General features: G+C 27.6%; 5 protein-coding genes across 10 annotated transcripts; 3 read left to right on the top strand and 2 right to left on the bottom strand.

Annotated features, from left to right (window-relative positions):
• Window positions 1-10: 10 nt before the first annotated feature.
• RfC4 (replication factor C subunit RfC4) lies at window positions 11-1,920 on the bottom strand. The gene is made up of 6 exons (XM_029318401.2): window positions 1,768-1,920; window positions 1,061-1,328; window positions 728-976; window positions 439-648; window positions 246-359; window positions 11-157 (listed from the first exon to the last, which is right to left on the bottom strand). The coding sequence occupies exons 1-6, from the start codon at window positions 1,881-1,883 to the stop codon at window positions 56-58; spliced, it is 1,059 nt and encodes a 352-aa protein (XP_029174234.2). The 5' UTR covers window positions 1,884-1,920; the 3' UTR covers window positions 11-55.
• Window positions 1,921-2,275: 355 nt separating this feature from the next.
• LOC114942912 (glucose-fructose oxidoreductase domain-containing protein 2) lies at window positions 2,276-5,002 on the bottom strand. 3 transcript variants are annotated; one of them, XM_029318394.2, is made up of 3 exons: window positions 4,412-5,002; window positions 3,621-4,173; window positions 2,276-3,270 (listed from the first exon to the last, which is right to left on the bottom strand). In XM_029318394.2, the coding sequence occupies exons 2-3, from the start codon at window positions 4,126-4,128 to the stop codon at window positions 2,597-2,599; spliced, it is 1,182 nt and encodes a 393-aa protein (XP_029174227.1). In that variant the 5' UTR covers window positions 4,129-4,173; window positions 4,412-5,002; the 3' UTR covers window positions 2,276-2,596. The 3 variants fall into 3 exon arrangements, with proteins under 3 accessions (XP_029174227.1, XP_085338115.1, XP_029174226.1); XM_085481989.1 differs by having other exon boundaries at window positions 4,429-5,002; XM_029318393.2 differs by having other exon boundaries at window positions 3,621-5,002.
• Window positions 5,003-5,231: 229 nt separating this feature from the next.
• On the top strand, window positions 5,232-9,076 carry Cds (CDP-diacylglycerol synthase). Its single transcript, XM_029318392.2, has 10 exons — window positions 5,232-5,513; window positions 6,460-6,584; window positions 6,667-6,763; window positions 6,858-7,034; window positions 7,402-7,604; window positions 7,699-7,855; window positions 7,934-8,086; window positions 8,160-8,291; window positions 8,373-8,507; window positions 8,637-9,076. Exons 1-10 carry the CDS (start codon window positions 5,439-5,441, stop codon window positions 8,721-8,723), a joined length of 1,341 nt encoding a protein of 446 aa, XP_029174225.2. The 5' UTR covers window positions 5,232-5,438; the 3' UTR covers window positions 8,724-9,076.
• Window positions 9,077-11,922: 2,846 nt separating this feature from the next.
• On the top strand, window positions 11,923-15,456 carry msl-3 (male-specific lethal 3). 3 transcript variants are annotated; one of them, XM_029318376.2, is made up of 10 exons: window positions 11,923-12,360; window positions 12,438-12,506; window positions 12,635-12,744; window positions 12,822-13,005; window positions 13,304-13,486; window positions 13,761-14,065; window positions 14,198-14,407; window positions 14,616-14,785; window positions 14,881-14,965; window positions 15,073-15,456. In XM_029318376.2, exons 1-10 carry the CDS (start codon window positions 12,259-12,261, stop codon window positions 15,140-15,142), a joined length of 1,488 nt encoding a protein of 495 aa, XP_029174209.2. In that variant the 5' UTR covers window positions 11,923-12,258; the 3' UTR covers window positions 15,143-15,456. The 3 variants fall into 3 exon arrangements, with proteins under 3 accessions (XP_029174209.2, XP_029174207.2, XP_029174208.2); XM_029318374.2 differs by having other exon boundaries at window positions 14,583-14,785; XM_029318375.2 differs by having other exon boundaries at window positions 11,924-12,360; window positions 14,586-14,785.
• A 982-nt stretch (window positions 15,457-16,438) lies between these two features.
• LOC114943025 (transmembrane protein 256) lies at window positions 16,439-18,611 on the top strand. Of its 2 annotated transcripts, none has more exons than XM_029318572.2 (5): window positions 16,439-16,596; window positions 16,838-16,962; window positions 17,740-17,893; window positions 17,968-18,113; window positions 18,195-18,611. In XM_029318572.2, exons 1-5 carry the CDS (start codon window positions 16,473-16,475, stop codon window positions 18,336-18,338), a joined length of 693 nt encoding a protein of 230 aa, XP_029174405.1. In that variant the 5' UTR covers window positions 16,439-16,472; the 3' UTR covers window positions 18,339-18,611. The 2 variants fall into 2 exon arrangements, with proteins under 2 accessions (XP_029174405.1, XP_029174406.1); XM_029318573.2 differs by having other exon boundaries at window positions 16,443-16,596; window positions 17,992-18,113.
• Window positions 18,612-18,845: the final 234 nt, after the last annotated feature.

The raw sequence follows: 18,845 nt of genomic DNA, 5'->3' as shown, positions 1-18,845 counted from the left end.
AAATGCATAATAAAAATATAGAAATATTTATTAAAACCCGGTTAAATGCAATTAGTTATTTCGACGCACATATACGGCAAAGTTTTGCCACTAGAGCGTGTAATTGCAACAAACTATTAATACCTTCCACTATTCCCATATGTGTTATTCCAATTTCCTGTGTGTATAAATTGAAATATTTTCTACAGTTATGTTTAAAAATAAAATAATGGTCATTTTTTAACATATAAGATAATGCAACTTACCTTGACAAATTTCAGCTTCAGTTTTTCATCCATAGCATGATTTTTACAGACTTTGAATATGTTACTGACTATATCTTCCGCAGAATATCCCATTTTCCAGAAATGATCCATTACCTAGAAAATATAATTTATAAATGTAATACGAAATATATATCTTAATGTATATTGATATCTTCCAGTGTATGTATTTTACCGTGCATGCTTTAGAAATGTCTCCTTTTATACAATCTTCCAGCATCTCTTTGACGATTAAAGGATGAGGTTCATCACAAACTTTAAATACATTTTCACCATTGACATGATTGAATCCATTATGCGTAGATTGCAAATTATTCAAAGCTTGTCTCATGTCCCCTTGGGCTGTAAAGACTATTGCTTCCATACCATCATCTGTATAAGAAATCTACAAATGATAAATTATATGTAGATAACTTTGTAAATCAAACTTTAAATTATTTATCTCATCTATAATATTTTATTACATTTTCTTTTTCACAGACTTGGAGAACTTTTGCTAAAATTTGGGCATCTGTTAACTTTCCATATCTTAACATGGCACATCGTGATTGTATAGGTTCAATAATTTCCTCCGTGTTATTACATGCAAGAGCAAATCTGGTTGTATGACTATAAATTTCCATTGTTCGACGCAATGCCTGTTGTGCACCATCAGTCATGCTATCTGCTTCGTCCAAAATAATAATTTTATGCTTTCCTTTAGGAAGATTTACCTGTAATGTGCCATTAGACCAATTATATAAAATTGTATAAAATATATTTTATTTAAAAAAATATATACCACAATATTCTGTTACCTTCTTTTGTGCAAACATTTTGATTTTATTTCGAACTACATCTATTCCTCTCTCGTTCGAAGCATTCAGTTCAAGTACAGCTTCTTTAAATGCTGGTCCTAATAGAATACGTGCCAAACACAAAATTGTAGTGGTTTTGCCAACTCCGGGTGGACCAGCAATAATAATATTCGGAGTATTTCCATGTTGAGCAAAGACAGCTAATCTGGAGACAGTGTCTTCATTGCCAACAATGTCTGAGAATACTTGTGGCCGATATTTTTCGATCCTGTTAATAAGTAATGAAGACACAATATTCTTCATTAAAAATGTACACACAATAGGATACTTATGTAATCAATTAATAATGTTATTGATATAAACAATACTATTTCTTTTTAGAACTTTGCGACAAATGGTCCATGTAATTCTCTCTAAATAATATTATAAACATTGATAATGCATTGATAGAAAGTTATTACACTTACATACAGCAAAATTATTAAGCGACACACATACAATATATACAAATTAAATACCAATTCTATAAGATTGGTAAACAAAATAATATCTGAGAATCATTTATTACCTCCAATACGTTATTTATCTAAATTTAAATGTATCTTTGTTTAGTACAGAATCAATAAAATCTAGTCAAAGATAACCTAAGTTTTCACAGTAATATAAAACAATTAGAAATAAAACTTTTTTGTAATGATAAGACATACCATGGTAAACTTTGAGATTTACTGTCCTTCTCTTTAATTTTTACATCACCATTACTTGTAGACGGTAAAATTTCACTCTCCATAGTTTCATCAACAACAGCATCATCTCCTGCCATCTTTGAATTTTATCGATTACGCGCGCAAATGTGGGAACAATTTAAAACAGTGCAGCCAACACACGAATTATAATCATAGAGCATAGATCAAGAAAAATTATAGAAAGAAAATTGAACAACATAGATAAATAACAAATCTAATTGGCTACATTATATTATCGATACAGTTGTTTCTTCTTTCAAATTCAGCCAATTAATGTCAAACAACATTGGAAAATTTTCCAATATTTTGAGTAATTACTCAACTTCAGTTCAGTTGAATGCGGCCACCAATAAAAAAAAAAGCATTGCAATATTTATAATTATAACTATAAAATAGCTATATTAAAATATAAAGGTATAGAAGAATTACTTTATTATAAAATTATATATATTAAATGCACACATTTAAATCAATATAATTAATTACTTATACTTAATTATAATATACTTAATATCATTTTATAAGCACAACCAGTGTTTATAAATACAAATAGTTTCATATATGTATATGTACATTAGAGATAAACTATGACATATTAGTCTTTTTTTACAGGAATAAATGAGACATAATTACTTAAGTAATTATAGATTACACATTAGCAAAATAAAAATTGGTGACATAGCTGCTTTAAATATTATTTTGCACAATTAATCAATGCACAGTCTCTAAAATGCAAAGTATTATAGCAGATCTTTTCGTTGACAATAATAAATTTTAGCAAAACAGACTTTTATATTGAAATAGCTGTAGCTCTGACAGCAGCGCTCAATAAAGGATTTGGATCTGGTTCTTCCGTCAAGATGTTAACTTTGGCCCATTCACGCTGTTTGTTACTTTGTCGTAGCGCATCAATAACTGCTTGCACATATAAACCATCTTCAAATGTAGAAGCAGAAAACACTGGCTCTTTAATCCAGCCTCTTTTATCTTCCACAGATTGAAAGGCTTCCCTTAATGCCGCAATCATTTTTCTAAGTCCTTTGATGTAAGGCCTTGGAATGGAATCAGCAATTGGCAAGGATATTTCATGTAAATCTTCCATATCACGATACAAGATCTCCTCCTGTCCACCTCGACATCCATATAAATCTCCGCCACGCACAACCAAATGATTTCCACCACCGCATATCAGTACTTCTTGAGAAAGCTGACCTTGCAAGTGATTACTCAGAGTAGCTGTTACCAAGGTACCGCTACTTAACTCCATTTGAAAACTACAGAAATCTGGCGATGTGATATGCCTGATCCCATTAATGTATCTGGTTGTTTGAGTAAATGTTCTTACAACAGCATGCACTTTTGAAGCTCGTTGACCCATCAAATGAAAGATCAAATCAATAACATGACTGCCCACTAACGCCAAGATTCCTCCACCCATTGTATCATCACATAGCCAATCATATCCTTAAAAAATCATAAAAATATATCTGATTATATTTAAAGTAAATGTTATTTCAGTATATAAATTATAAAAAAATATTTTCTGATTCATTAAACACATATCTTTAAGATATAGAAAAAGATATTTGTGTTGCAACTATTCTTTAGATAATTATTTCCAAACATAAGAAAAAGAAAAAAAGAATTATTAATAATTTTTACAAAATATTTTATTATTAGTTTAAAATTTTCTTTTTTTTTTTTTTTTTTTTTTATTTCTTCTCTCATTAAAATAAAATCTGCATAATGTTCAAATCTCTATCTATAATCTACAAGTATAAAAATGTAAAAATCTGTATTCTTTTTATGCTCACCATTATGTAGTAAACTTCCCATATGTACTCTCACTTCTATAACGGTTACAGGTCCAGCTAAATATCCATCTTCTAATGCCTTCTTCATATGGACAAAGGCAGGCAAGAATCTTAAACTGTGATTAACTATGCTGATCAACGAGGGATAATACTGCGCAGCTCGTACCATCTTCAAGGCCTCACTCTGGCTCAAGCCTGCTGGTTTATCGCATACAACATGCTTCCCAATACCCAGGGCTTTAACAGCGATCTGTGAATGCAAGCTTGGCGAACACATGATGAAGATTAAATCTACGTCCTTTCTTAAGAGAACATCATCTATACGACTGGTGTGAAATGGTATTTCGAGATCGCTCGCCACTTTGGAAACCTCTGCTAATGTGCGACCCCATATAGCTTCAATTCTGAAGCCCTTTTCTCTCAGGAAAGGTATAATGATCCTGACGATACTTCCTGTACCAAATACTCCGATTCCAGGTAATGTCATTTTGAGTGTCTGGAGGTGCATATATTCGATATTTCTCCTTTTTTTCTTCTATAATCCAAATTTAACCTATAACACAAGTAATTACAGTCCGTTTCTCTCTCTTTCTTAACGAATAATTAATAGGTCTTGCTGTAATAATTTTTATTTTTAATTTTGCTCGTATGTGTTCAGCCACTGTATTTTTTCATTTTTTTTCGACTAAAGTCTGATGTTTATTAGTACACTGCTGTTTATATGACATGTTATGACAGTAAGAATGGACAAAACTATTCGTGCGCATGATCCAACTCACAAATAAACATACTTAAGGCTAATACACACATAAATGTATATTAATGAGCATTGTATGTTGGCTTTTTTATATTTTTATGTCTTCTTTAGTCGTTCCTTTTCGCGCAGAACATATATTTGTACATTGTATGTACATATCACATGTGTACATACACACATATATGATTCTTATATATGTAACCTATCTGATGAATCATTGCGCTCCTCGCAATAGTCTTGTATATTCTGTACTTTTTATACACTTGTCAGTTCTGAGAATACGTCTTATGTCATTACTTTAATTCTATGTACATTCTTATCAATCTTGATATATAATGAAGATAATGTATATACATAAGTGAACTTGAATCATCGCGTTTTATTATCATCTCTCTCGTCTTTTAATATCATAATTTTTATTGCAGACGATAAAAAAAACGCTAGCAAATAAGTCTGCATCGTCAAAGATTAAAGTTCTCTCTGGATGAACTTGCATAACAGGATATATATACATATTTATACATTATAACACATAAATGAATATGAATCAGTCAATTATACGAATATACACTCTTGTGTGATAAAATTAATTAATTTTTTCTACGCATTTTTCATGCATATTCTTGTTAATAGACGAACTGTCATCGTGTATATATTATTTTCGTAAAAGAATCGCAAATATATACGAGAATAGGATAATAAAAAAAATATATATAGGACTGGCAATCGTGTCAGTTAATGCGTCTATGTATATTCTTATATCGATGACTGTATTGTCATTGATTAACCGAAGCTACACCGAGATCGGCCGAACGTTGACGAGCGACTATCCCTTCCCTTGCTTTTAATCCGCTGTTCGCCTCGCGCCAGTGCAGTGTGCAGTGTGTATGTGTGTGCGTGTCCGTCACGTTCATCTCTTGGCGAGTATATGCCCTCAATTCTGCAAAATATGTAAATACGCGACGACCGAGCGCTACGAATCGGCGCGAAGCGCGTTGATCATCGACTCGAGATTTTTCCCGCCTCGATAAATAAATAATCGTCAAGTCGACACGAGCGATATGTCGGAAATACGCAAGAGAACGGTCGGCGTCGACGATACGTCGACAGCGGCGCGGGATGTCAGCGACGATCAGGTAATAAAAGAGCGGATTTTTTACGCGACATCCTACGACATCGGGATGTGTCGAGTCGTTTTTTTTTTTTTTTTTTATTACGATTGTTTATCATTCAGAGACTTCGCCGCGAGGCTATCGATCTGCGCCGTTGGCGCGTTCAATGATAGTTATTTGACAGCTACTAACACTCGTGCACGATATGTCGCACACTATTTTTGAAATCACTTTGTATGTACTATATATATATATATATATATATATGTATGTATGTGTGCATACTCCGCATATGATTGAACATGTATACATACATATATACGCGCATGCAAAACAAATAATGCGTCTTCTGTCATGAATTTCATTGTCTCTACTTTTCCGCTTGGGTTTGCAAATCTGATGCTTACTCAACACTTTTATTTAATTAAAAGATGTTAAATGTCTATTAAGATGGTTAATCAAGGATATATATGTAGATATATAATTTTTAACATATATGTTATAATCTCATTCCTTTTAACACAGTCCTGAATTAAAATATAATTTTATTTTTTTAATATATTTTAATCTACAAAATTTTTTTTAATTTAATATTAAAAGAATAAAACAAATATAATATCTAAAAATTAATATTTTATTTTTATGCTTTGTTTGTTTTTTAATGTTATTATATATAATTTTATTAGAAATATATATACACATTAAATTAATGCAAATATAGCATTAATTTTATTTACATATAATAAATATCTAACTAAATAAGATATTTAATAAAACAAGTAAATAAGTAAAATATAAATATGTATTTTATATATATATGTTAACACACAGAGATATTACTTATATGTATATTTTTTATTTATTTATTTTATTAAATACTTTTAGGAGATACTTATTAACATGTGACTTATATGATAAAATAAAGTTAATGCTACATTATATAGTAACTTTAAAATATATTTTCCCTTAGAAAGAAGATGTTGAATCCGAAGATGATGCAAAATTGGAAGTAGACGAATTAACAAAGACTTTGCCTCAAGGAACTGATCATACTCCACATATTTTAAGTTCCATTCTTTCTGGTCTTCCAGATCGGTAAAATATATATATTTTTTTCAATAAATTATTTTGATTTTGTATAAATAAATCATGCTAATGATATTGCTTTCTTTTACAGTTGGCGAAATTGGATAATTAGAACTATTTTTACTTGGTTTATGATAGGTGGATTTTGTCTTATTATTTATGGAGGTCCATTAGCACTGATGATTACAGTAAGTTTTCTTACAAATACTTTACAATTAAATATAATACACTAAATCTTTTTATATATATCTTTTCTATTTAATATTATGTTAATTTCTATAGACATTGATTGTGCAAGTAAAATGCTTTGAAGAAATTATTAATATTGGATATGCTGTATATAGAATTCATGGTTTACCATGGTTCAGATCTTTATCATGGTATTTTTTGATAACTTCCAATTATTTTTTTTATGGAGAAAATTTAATGGATTATTTTGCTGTGGTGATTAATCGAACGGTAAGTGTATTGCTTTTTCTTTAATTTTGAATCATGTAATTTGTAAAAAATACAAACGTCTTTACAAAATTCTGCTAGTATACTATTACTTGATGTTTGAAAGAATAAAGATCATTATTTAGAACATTGCTATATATATATTGAATATTAATTTAAATCAATAACAAAACCTTAAAGTAAAGCTTTATTATAGTTATAGCAATAGTTTTGTTATGGCTTCATCATTTTGTGGGGCTTCTCTGTTAAAGTTTAACACAGAAATAACAAAGTAAAGAAAAGAACTATGTAAAAGAAATGTATAAGAATTATGTAAAAAAATATATATATATATATAATACAGGTAAAATAATTATAACTTTTATTTTAGGGATATCTACGTGTACTTGTTACATACCATCGATTTATTTCATTCTGTCTTTACATTGTTGGTTTTGTATGGTTTGTACTCTCACTCGTGAAAAAATATTATATGAAGCAATTCTCTCTATTTGCTTGGACACATGTTGCATTACTTATTGTTGTAACACAAAGCTATCTTATTATACAAAATATATTTGAAGGATTGATATGGTATGTATTTACTATTGACTATCTACCAATACATTTTCTTCATATATGTACATACATATGGATATACTTCATCAATTATATCAATTGCTTTCAGGTTTATTGTCCCTGTTAGTATGATTGTGATAAATGATGTGATGGCATATATGTTTGGCTTCTTTTTTGGACGAACTCCCTTAATAAAATTATCTCCAAAAAAGACTTGGGAAGGCTTTATTGGTGGTGGTATCTCAACTGTCATACTTGGATTAATGGTAATATATATTTTTATACAAATAATAAAGAAAAATAAGCTCAATTATCATATACTAATATTGTGTTGTGCTGTTTAGATGTCCTATGTCATGTGCCAGTACCGCTATTTCGTCTGTCCCATCGAATACAGTGAAACTTTAGGAAGAATGACCATGGATTGCGAACCATCAAGTTTGTTCCAACTGCAAGAGTATACATTGCCAAAGAGTCTTCAAGTAATATCAAGAATGGTAATATATTATAGGAAATTTTTTTTAATTACATGATGATTAAGTATCTAATTATTTTTCAATATGTATGCAGTTGAATGGAAAGTCCACTTTGACATTATATCCATTTCTTCTGCATTCGTTATCAATGTCGGTATTCAGCTCTGTAATTGGACCATTCGGAGGATTCTTTGCTAGCGGATTTAAACGGGCATTTAAAATTAAGGTAATTTAATGTTATATTTTATTAATCTATAAGTTTTGTGTTTTAGTGATATTTTTAACAATTATATTGATGATTTTATAGGATTTCGGTGACGTAATTCCTGGTCATGGTGGAATAATGGATAGATTTGATTGTCAGTATTTAATGGCAACATTTGTAAATGTCTATATTTCTTCGTTTATTCATACTGCATCACCTCAAAAATTATTACAGCAGGTAAAGTAATATTAGTTTACAGTATTACATTTTTTCTACATTAGTATTTTTCTTTGTATTGTATATTAATGTATGATATATATAAATGAGTAAATAATTTTTTTAAAGCATATATACTTTTCAATCTAGGTTTATAGCTTGAAGCCAGAGCAACAGCTGCAACTTTTCCAAACGCTAAAAGATTCGTTGGCGAATAGGGGTATGCTAACTAATTAATATTTTTAGTTAAAAATGTATTTAATGGCAAAACTGCTGCAGGGATTATTTTTATCTATTAAAAAATGTTAGAAAAGATTCTTCATCTTTTCTAATATTAAACAAAACGTTATATGCAGTGACAATGCAAACACAGTATCAGATAATTATAATAATTTGTTAACTACAATTAAAGTTAAATACCAATTGAAGTTTATTTTGTAATTATAGACAAATAAGGATTATACATATATCATAATGTGATAGGCCTGTCTAATTGAAATCAGTGTGGCCAGAGATGAGAGATGATATACTTCTCCCTTATCTCATTTTTTATTAAAAATAAAGTTAATACATTTTGATATATTAGAAAAGGAGTCTTTTTATTCTTTCTATACATTTGATCTTCCTTAGAATTTAATATTATTAAATATTAAATTTGTAGAATTTAATATTATTAAATATTGAATTTGTTTTGTTTATAATAAAACATGCACGAATAATTAAATAAGCTAAAATGGCACGATATGTAAACTTCTGTGATTAACTCTGGCCTAAGAGTAATCAGTTGGATAGATCTATCATAATTTTAACTATATTTTTTGTGCATTCCACAGATAATCAAATTTTTGTCAAGTGCAGTAGTTTATATTAAACTATGGCATTGTTAGAAATGTGACTAATATTTTGTCTAAAAATTGAACCAAAGAAAGTCGCACATTAGAAAAATTCTATGTTATACAATAGCATTTATGCAAAATTTCTATTTTCTAAAACATCTGTTTATCGCTTTTGATTAGATATTACAAGATGCAGACTAAAAATATGCTATTTTTATGTGCTCTGCTTAAACCAGATATCTTCACTTGTAATAAGCAGATCTCAATATAATTTATATTTGTAATGGTGCATTTAAAAATTGATATAATAGGAATGAATCTTGTTTGTATATATGCAGACATTTTTCTTTTTTAGCTAGAATTGATATAAAAATGTTAATAGTTAACTTTGTTTTGGTTAAATGTATCCTTTTTAAAATTTTAATGTTTATTGCTATATGTATAAAAAAATATTCGATACTAACATAATTTGTATGTTGTATGTATGTACCATTGTTGATGTTATTGGATAAACGGTTCTACTTAGAAGTTTAGCATTATGCTTTCTTCTTTAATAGATATAGAATTCATATTCATTTAGGAACAGAAAAGCAAAAACTAGTTGTTGCATCTTCAGTTATTAGAATTTATCTTGCATAATCTATCTTGCTATCATTGAAATATTAGTGAATACATAAGCTAACACAGAGACAAAAAGTAATGTTGGATATTGCATTCAAAAGCACGTCAAAAATTTTTTGCTACAAATACAAGTATCCGCATATTCCATGTAAATGTCAAGCCAGTCTATAAGAATAAATTGTCTGGCATTTATGAATAGTTATGTGGAATATATAAATAATTTAGCTATTATTTTTGTGATTATATAGTACTTATGTTATGTACATAATGCTAAACTTCAAAATATTGAGTTAATTATGTATGTAAAATATTGAGATATTATATATATATATATATATATATATATATATACATAAATAAATATATATATATATATATATAAAATCAGCACGTATATATAGAGAAAGATATATAAATGATACAGATAAATCAATTTCCATCTACTGATTGCCATTTCCATCAACTAGAAAACAAAATAAAAAATTACTGAAAACAGATTGTTGTGTGAACCATATTTGCATTAGTATGGTGAACATGTAAATCTTTATGATGATATTGCATAATTGATAAAAATATGATCAGACTACATAATTTAATATTTTGTCTTGTCATGCAATACATGAAAACATACAAAAAGATATTGATTGAGAAATGGTTTTAGGAATATGCTTTTGATGGATGTTAGTTGACATTATTTTAATGTGCTTTCAAAATGATAATAAGTTTTATATATTATCCATAATTGTGTGCCAATCATGTTTCAAAAAAGAAAAGATAAATATTCTTACATATGAATTATATGCACTGAATTGATATGGCACAATTTTTTAAATAGCTTTTCTGTGATTAAATTAATGTATAAATTATATATAAATTATATATTATGTTTTGTATTGCTAAAATACACACTCAGATCTCTAAATATAACTCCTTGCTTGAAATAGCGTGCATTAAACAAATTCAACAAATTTGTAATTTATAATCAAGTAATTTTTAATTAATTTGCATTAATTCATTTTTAACATTTTGCATTTCGATTTTTATTTGTAATTTCCTTATTATTATTTTTGTGCAATGATGACATTCTATAGTGTCATTTCTTCCCATTGCTCGCTATTTCGAGGCACATTCTATTGAGATCTAAGTGTAAGAGTATATTCTAAAAAGAATACGTAATATGTAGTTTTTATTTAAGAAATGAGTTATAGATTTTAATTTTTAAACGTTTCTATAGTACGAATTTATATTAGACCTTAGGGATCAGAGAAATAATGACAAATGAATGGATTAAATATATAATAGATATATACGTATATTTATTTAATAGAAAATATAAAAAAAAATATATATATATACATGTATAGATGGAAACTATATGAAAAAACATGTGTTACAAAATACATAAAATTTTGGATTCAAAGAGAATAATTTAAATTTTAATATATGATGATATATATTTATGTAGTAATAAAAAATAAAATCTTGAAAAATGAATGCGTGTGCGTGTGTGTATATATGAATGCTTTTATTATAAATTTTTACTTTCTTATGTTCCGTGTTTTATATGTAAAATTATGTTATTTTTTATTTTTATATTCTTTATCTATATTTTATTACTATGTTCGAATTCTTTTATATTTAAAATTTTTATTAAAACTAAATTTTCTCGATTTTTTATTAAAAATTGGGAAAAGATGTATCATTACATATGTTTAAAATTTTTTATTATTATATGACAGATAAGGAAAGTAGCGCAAGAGATGCAGCAAAAAAAAGAATTTTAGTTTAGAAAAAAATATTAAAAACTAATAATAAAAGAAGCGTTTGAAGTAGATTTTAAAATTTAATACACGGATGTGTGACGTCGATGATTGGCACCGATTGGACAAGATCCAAACTCACAATAACCAATCGCATTCCACTTATTTCTGGAAACTGAACAGCTTGTCCTATATATATATATATATATATATATATATAGTTTATCTTCTATATACAGGAAGCTTTATGGTTTATATCAACCTTTCCGTGGGAAGTTTAGCTTGATTATCGCGTCGTTTTTTGACATGTGATGGCAAAGCGTACCGGGATAATATTGACAAATAATTTTAGAATTGACAATAGATTATAGATGATAATAAAAACAAACTTGCAACAAGATCAGATTATGAGAGTCCAATTGCTTTGTTGTTCAATATAGATATCAAGTAATGTTTATATTTTTCATTTGACTGCTCGATAGCTGTATAGGTTATGTTAATGATCTCCGTGTTTTGTTCAAATATTTGTCTTCTATATTCTGCTAAATATTTACAATGGTGTCAACACGAGGACCGAAATTTAAATTTTGTGATGGAGAAAAAGTATTATGCTACGAACCAGATCCAACAAAGGCAAAAGTATTATATGACTCGAAGGTAAAACACATTGTTAAATATATATATTTGTATTTAATTTTCAAACAGTAACTACAAACAATCATGTAAATTTGCAGGTACTTGACGTTATTGTAAATAAAGATCAAAGAGGAAGAAAAGCTGTAGAATATCTCATACATTTTCAAGTGAGTTACATAAAATATTATTTTAAGTTAAGGAATTATATTAAAATTGATAGATATATAATATTAATCATATTAGAACTGATAAACGTAATAAAAAATGGATACAATTTATTTATTATATATTTAAGGGTTGGAATTCATCTTGGGATCGTTGTGTGACAGAAGAATATGTGCTTAAAGATACTGAAGAAAATCGCCAACTTCAACGAGATTTAGCACAAAAAGCACANCTTCAACTGTACGTATTCTTTTAAAGTTGATTTAATATTATGCAGAACTAAAAAGAAACTTATATTATCTATTTCAATAAAACAGTGGTGCTTATTTATATCGCCGTGAACGAAAGAAAAGAAGTCATAAAATGTCAGAACGCTTAACTGAAACGGAACATCAAGAATCTCGTCGTAGAGCAAGAAGCGGTGGCAGTAGAGCTACGTCAGCTACTACTGGATCTTCAGAAGATGGCAGTTCAGGTCAGCATGCTGATTATGATACAGAGGTAAATATTTTATTTTTAAATTACAGTTATGAAAAAATCAAATATTGTAAAGTTATATACTTTATAATAAAAATAAATAAGGGCAAAAATAAATAATAATAACTTATATATATTTTTTAATACATACAGAGTATCTCTAATGTTTTAAAAAAGCTATTAATATTAATTTGATAATACATTCTAATTGTTTTTGCACTATATACCAATTACCTTGTGGCGATTACATCTAAATATTTGCACTAACAGTGAGTAATAAAGCAAAGTTTAAATAAGAATTGCATATATGATTATAATTCAGGAAGTAAATACAGAAGAAGAGACAGAGAGTAGCTCTGATTATATGGGTGAAACAAGTGACGATGAAGACAGTGGCGGAGGTAGCCAATCTGGAGCCAGTAAACCGGGCATTGATATTGAAATAGGTAGTACATTGAAACGGATTTTAGAACAGGATGCAGACCTCATAACAACTAGAAACAAGGTATTTTTTATTAAAGTTTTTATGCAATAAATTATATATTACATAAATATATGTATAAATTATGAATATTATATATTATGAATACATATATTGTATACGTCTGCGGATATATACATTATTTTTTTTAATTTTATTTAATTTTTATTTTTAATTAAAAATGTAGAAAAATATTTTAATTAAGAATACTTCGGCTTATATATAAATTATATATAAATAATTAAGGTCTTCATAAAAGACAAAGCATAAATATCATTTATATTTATATTTATTTTAGCTTGTGGTTCTTCCTGCACAACCTACTGTGATAAATATTTTAGAATCCTGGGTACAACATTTTACTACAACTCAATTGACAAATATTCCAGAAAAACCTCAACGGAATAAAACAAATAATACAATAGAAAAAACAGTGAATGAAATAAATATATGCAGAGAAACTGCGGATGGTTTACGCATATATTTTGATACCATATTACCTCATCTTCTTCTGTATGGACAAGAAAAAGAACAATATTGTTCCCTGAAATCTTCTTTATTATGTAATGAGCAAGCAAATGTTGCAAGAGAAGAACCAATTGAGTATATATTTCCTTTTTTCTTTTAGTATTATAATATTCAAATTAAAATATTGATTAATATTTAAGTAAGATTTTAAATTAAGAATTATAAGATTTATTATTTGAATTAATAAGACGATATTTCTATTGTAAGGAATCTGGAAACATCAAGAGAAGAATTTGAAGATGCAGAATATGCTCATTTACCACCTTTTCAAGAACACGATTCAGAGATGGATAATACAACTAAACCATCGAACAATTCTAAGCGTAGATTGCGATCGTGTCGTGTAAGTTCAGTCGAGGAAAACCGGCAGTTAAGATCATATGACGAAGGAAAGCAAGATGGTGGTAATTTATCAAGGTAATAAAATTACTTTAATTTTATAAATTAGATTATCCATCTTAGGTAACTCCTTTTATTATTTGTGAATATCTCTTTTATTAAAACTAAGTTTGCATATTGTAATAGAAATGTTTTTGTTTCTTTCTCCATTTTTAAATTAGATATAATGTTTTTATGATTGTTTTTGTTTTAGTAGCATAGCAAGTACAAGTTCCCGTTGTTCTAGCCCACGAGGTGTAACACTAAGAATGCCGCCTGTTGTTACATCTGCTCAAGTAACCGCTTTACTTCAGCAATCGAATGAATGGAGATTAATGCCTCAAAGTTCAAAGCAAGGCGAACATTTAACAAATCCATCTACTTATTATGGTGCCATTCATTTAACTAGATTATTTGGTAAGTTATCTTTTACTTTATGAGAATACATTGCACATGTAAAATTATAAAATCTTGCATATTTAAAAAATAATTATAATTTTGTCTTTTTTCAGTTAAGTTACCTGAATTATTAAAATCCACAGATATGTCGAGTGAAAAATTGAAAGTACTTTTAAAATATTTGGATATGTTTTTAAGGTATATAATAAAATATAATTTAATATGATTTTTTGTATATACAACACATAATCAATGAATACACTTTATACAGTATTAAAAAATAATAATATATTATATATTTTTAGCTATCTAGAGATGCATAGGGAGTGGTTTGGAGAACAATTTTATATGCAAGCAGAAAATCGAGCAGTATAACAAATTAGTAATGTTTAACAATGGACAGTATATATAACAATACCTCCTTGATTTAAGATTATTTAGAATTTTATTTGTGACATTATTTATAAATATTTTTATATAACTGGAAAATCAATTCACAAATAATCTTTTTGTAGCAATTGATATTTTTTTATGTCTAAACTTTTATTAGCACAAAATTGATCAATATGCGTAATATCGAGATTTTATAAATAAATAAAGATATAATAATTAAATGTAAAGTAATAATAATTATAATAATAATAATAATTATAATATTATTATAATTATAATAATTATACATTTTTATAATTGCACATATATATATGTATAATTTTGGAAAATTGTTTTATATGTATATATTTACAATATAAAAATAGAATAGAAACTTAACATTATAGTGAATTACAAAAAATATAAAACACAAATATATGTGTAAAACTATATAATAATATTTTTGTGATCTAATGTTATAAAAAACCGTTCTTATATCAAATTGTAATTGGCTCGTTTCGTCGGACTTAAATTTTAATTATTTTCTGTATTATTATATTAAATCTCATATATTGAATATATTTTGTGCTAATCATAAATATGAATTGATCTGTATATTAATAATACAAAATAAAGCTTCTAACAATAAGATAAAATAGCTTTGTGATTGGTATGCTGTAATACATATATGAATAGAAAAACATTTTAATTACACATTTAAAAGTTATTTTAAAAAATTTTGAATTTAAATTTAAAAAATTATACATATATTTGCATTTAATTATGTATGAATTTTTTTCGATTATAAATAGATAAAAAATTAAGAATAGAAAAACTTTTTACTGATATATAGTATTTAGAATCAGTAATTATTTAATATTATCAGACTGAAATATTTCAAACTTTAAATAGATTATTTCTTTTTTTTACTAAAAGATAAATCTATTATAGTTATTCTCTTTCAAGACTGTCCTTTCAATAGTTTTATTTATCTTTAAAGTGTCTATATATAGAATATTCTGGTGAGGCAATTTAAAATTGATATAAAAAATTATTTTTTCTTATATAAATCCTCACATGTGCGAACGTCAGCTGATCACAATAGTAGCGCATGTTTCACTATAAAAAGGGTATTATATTTTTTTACGAGCAAGGAATATAAGAAATGTTAAAAAAAAATATGTAAATTCAAAATCAAATCACAATAATAAAGTTCATTAAGTTATACATCTGCAATTAAAAGGAAAATAGACAATTTATGATTTTCTGGAAGTGTCCTTATTGCAACTATAATAGGTACGAGCCTACCGATAGACCGTGACGTCACTCACGTATGCGCACAAAAAAGGTCGAGGTCCGACCGGTGGGACTTATCCTTTGTACGATCTCTTTATGTTGCTGGGCCAGAATTATTACCGGTTATAAACATATTAATTGTATCACGAACTTCATATTCGGTGAGTATGATCGAACGGATTAATGGTATCCAGTGCGTATATATACCACATTAATTCATATTACGTTCAACAATAGTCTTGTTACAATATGTTAGAATTAATCGCATGATTTAACCGCTTCACGCTTTTGCGAGTAAAAACCGAAAAAGAGTCATGTCATCGAAACGTCATCTTTGTACCGGATATTAATCATCTGTTACTGTATGTATATCTATATACATCTCGCTTGCTTTGTGTACAGTGGACGCACAACAGGTAAAGATGGGTTTGCAGGACGTCGTGTATACGGCTGTCACCGCACCGTTTAACGTAATTTACAAAACGAGTGTAGGAACCGCCTCGTACGCTTGGGGTGCGGCTTCATCGGTAAGCGGTTGCACACATCTTCTTTTATCCTAGTGGACCGATAAAGGTAGCTGGCACCTTGCACTAACCTTTGAATCGCTCACTAGACCCATCTCGCACACCAAATTTTCTCTTTTTTTTTATAGCAGTGATATATGAAATAAATATCGATGCAGTATATAAAATAAATGTAGATTTTATGTGTAAAAAAAAAGGAAAATTGCACGAGAAAACAGAAAAATAGGACAGATCTATTGTTAAACCTATTGCATGTTATCAGTCAATTGTCAAAAATATTACTTTAAGCGGATGACAGTAAAATTTATACTCATTTATATGCAGATATTGTGGCAAATGCAGTAAGTTAAAGATTAATTTTGTACTGACAACTTTGTCATTTTGATAGAATTTATTTGTGCAGTTTTTTTGTCACGTACATTATTCTTTGATATTTAATGAATTTGTTTTACATTTTTATGTCTGCCTATTGAAAAATGTCATCTTGTTTATCACTGTTTCTTAACTTAAACATTTATGTATAAATAATCTTAAATATTTTACTTGTTTAATGTCACTATTAATTACTTATGATAATTGGTGATTAAAATAAAAAGTAGAAGCTACTCAACTATTATTATTAGTATAGTGCTTTGGATATGTTAATAGAAGGAAAATATAATGTATACTGTTTGGATAAAGTATATAATAATACATAAAGTAAATATAATTTTGTATAAATACAAAAATGTTATATTTTTTATGATAAAGATAATTTGTTAATTATAATCTCTTTTATAGGCGACGGACTACCTAGGATTACACCCCAAAGTGGTCGAGCCAAAAATGGTACCACCTGAATTATATAAATTAGCCGCTGCCAGTGGCCCTTATATAAGACTAGCAGCTATTAGTGGTGCTGCAGCGGTGATTCTTGGTGCTGTTGGATCTCACAGTAAGTGAATTACTTGATCATTTGTTTTATTTCTTGTTTTATTTTTTGTTTTATTTCAACTTGGTTAACTTTAGATGAATCTGCTTTTCCATTGCCAGGACATTATTCCAATGATGAAGTGGGAAGGGAGCAGCGTCGAATCTTTGAGACAGCAAATAGATATCACTTTATACATACTTTAGCTTTGTTAGGATTACCAATGTGCAAATATTCATCTGTGGTAAATGTCACTATATCTATCAATTGTATATCATGTAAAAAATTACATTAATATACAATTATTTCATGTGTATGTTTTTAGGCTGCTACATTTATGCTCTCTGGAATATTACTATTTTGTGGTAGTTGCTATTACACTGCATTTACTGGTGACCGACGATTCAGTTCAACAACACCATTTGGAGGATTCTGTTTTATATTAGGATGGTGCAGTATATTTTTTTAAATATTGTAAAAATAAGTTCCAAGGGAATAAGAAAAACAAAAATCGAACAGATGCAACAAAAAAGTTACATATGAATGGATACAATATTTGTTAATTTAAGAATAATAAGAGTTGAACATTTATAAAAGAAAAACAAAAAAATTCGAATATATAAAATAATTTTTTACAAAGTACAATACATACTGGTATTAGGCAAATTTGAGCCAATAATTATAGATTGTTTTATTTTTAAAAATATGTAAAAGGAAAAATATAATTTTACAATTACTTTAATCTTCCTTTAATTTCTTGGAATACACACACACACAACATACACACACACATACATACACAACACGCACACAAGTATGTTGCTTTTTATGTAATTCCCAATTCCTATATTTTACCCAATTTTAAAAGATGTATTCCTTGAGCACAAATTTATTATTTATATTTATTAATTTTTTCACAAAAAAAAATAATTGATTTGAATAAAGTAAAATTCGTTTATACTATTGAATCAATATA

The sequence above is a fragment of the Nylanderia fulva genome, unplaced genomic scaffold, assembly GCF_048542155.1.
Source record: "Nylanderia fulva isolate GAGA-0341 unplaced genomic scaffold, ASM4854215v1 Scaffold2, whole genome shotgun sequence".
Taxonomy (NCBI): Eukaryota; Metazoa; Arthropoda; class Insecta; order Hymenoptera; family Formicidae; genus Nylanderia; species Nylanderia fulva.
Note: the sequence above shows the minus strand (reverse complement) of the source record. Positions and strands in the feature narration are given on the sequence as shown.

What these genes read in the sequence shown, in the direction of transcription:
- RfC4 (XM_029318401.2), bottom strand. Translation starts at nt 1,883, where the DNA reads ATGGCAGGAGATGATGCTGTTGTTGATGAAACTATGGAGAGTGAAATT. An exon ending in AAATCTCAAAGTTTACCATG is followed by an intron (nt 1,329 to 1,767) that starts GTATGTCTTATC and finishes ACTTATTAACAG; the next exon opens with GATCGAAAAATATCGGCCAC. An exon ending in AAATGTTTGCACAAAAGAAG is followed by an intron (nt 977 to 1,060) that starts GTAACAGAATAT and finishes GGCACATTACAG; the next exon opens with GTAAATCTTCCTAAAGGAAA.
- LOC114942912 (XM_029318393.2), bottom strand. Translation starts at nt 4,128, where the DNA reads ATGCACCTCCAGACACTCAAAATGACATTACCTGGAATCGGAGTATTT. An exon ending in GGGAAGTTTACTACATAATG is followed by an intron (nt 3,271 to 3,620) that starts GTGAGCATAAAA and finishes TGATTTTTTAAG; the next exon opens with GATATGATTGGCTATGTGAT.
- Cds (XM_029318392.2), top strand. Translation starts at nt 5,439, where the DNA reads ATGTCGGAAATACGCAAGAGAACGGTCGGCGTCGACGATACGTCGACA. An exon ending in ATATTTGAAGGATTGATATG is followed by an intron (nt 7,605 to 7,698) that starts GTATGTATTTAC and finishes AATTGCTTTCAG; the next exon opens with GTTTATTGTCCCTGTTAGTA. An exon ending in TTCAAGTAATATCAAGAATG is followed by an intron (nt 8,087 to 8,159) that starts GTAATATATTAT and finishes ATATGTATGCAG; the next exon opens with TTGAATGGAAAGTCCACTTT.
- LOC114943025 (XM_029318572.2), top strand. Translation starts at nt 16,473, where the DNA reads ATGCGCACAAAAAAGGTCGAGGTCCGACCGGTGGGACTTATCCTTTGT. An exon ending in TGGTGCTGTTGGATCTCACA is followed by an intron (nt 17,894 to 17,967) that starts GTAAGTGAATTA and finishes GGTTAACTTTAG; the next exon opens with ATGAATCTGCTTTTCCATTG. An exon ending in TGTGCAAATATTCATCTGTG is followed by an intron (nt 18,114 to 18,194) that starts GTAAATGTCACT and finishes GTATGTTTTTAG; the next exon opens with GCTGCTACATTTATGCTCTC.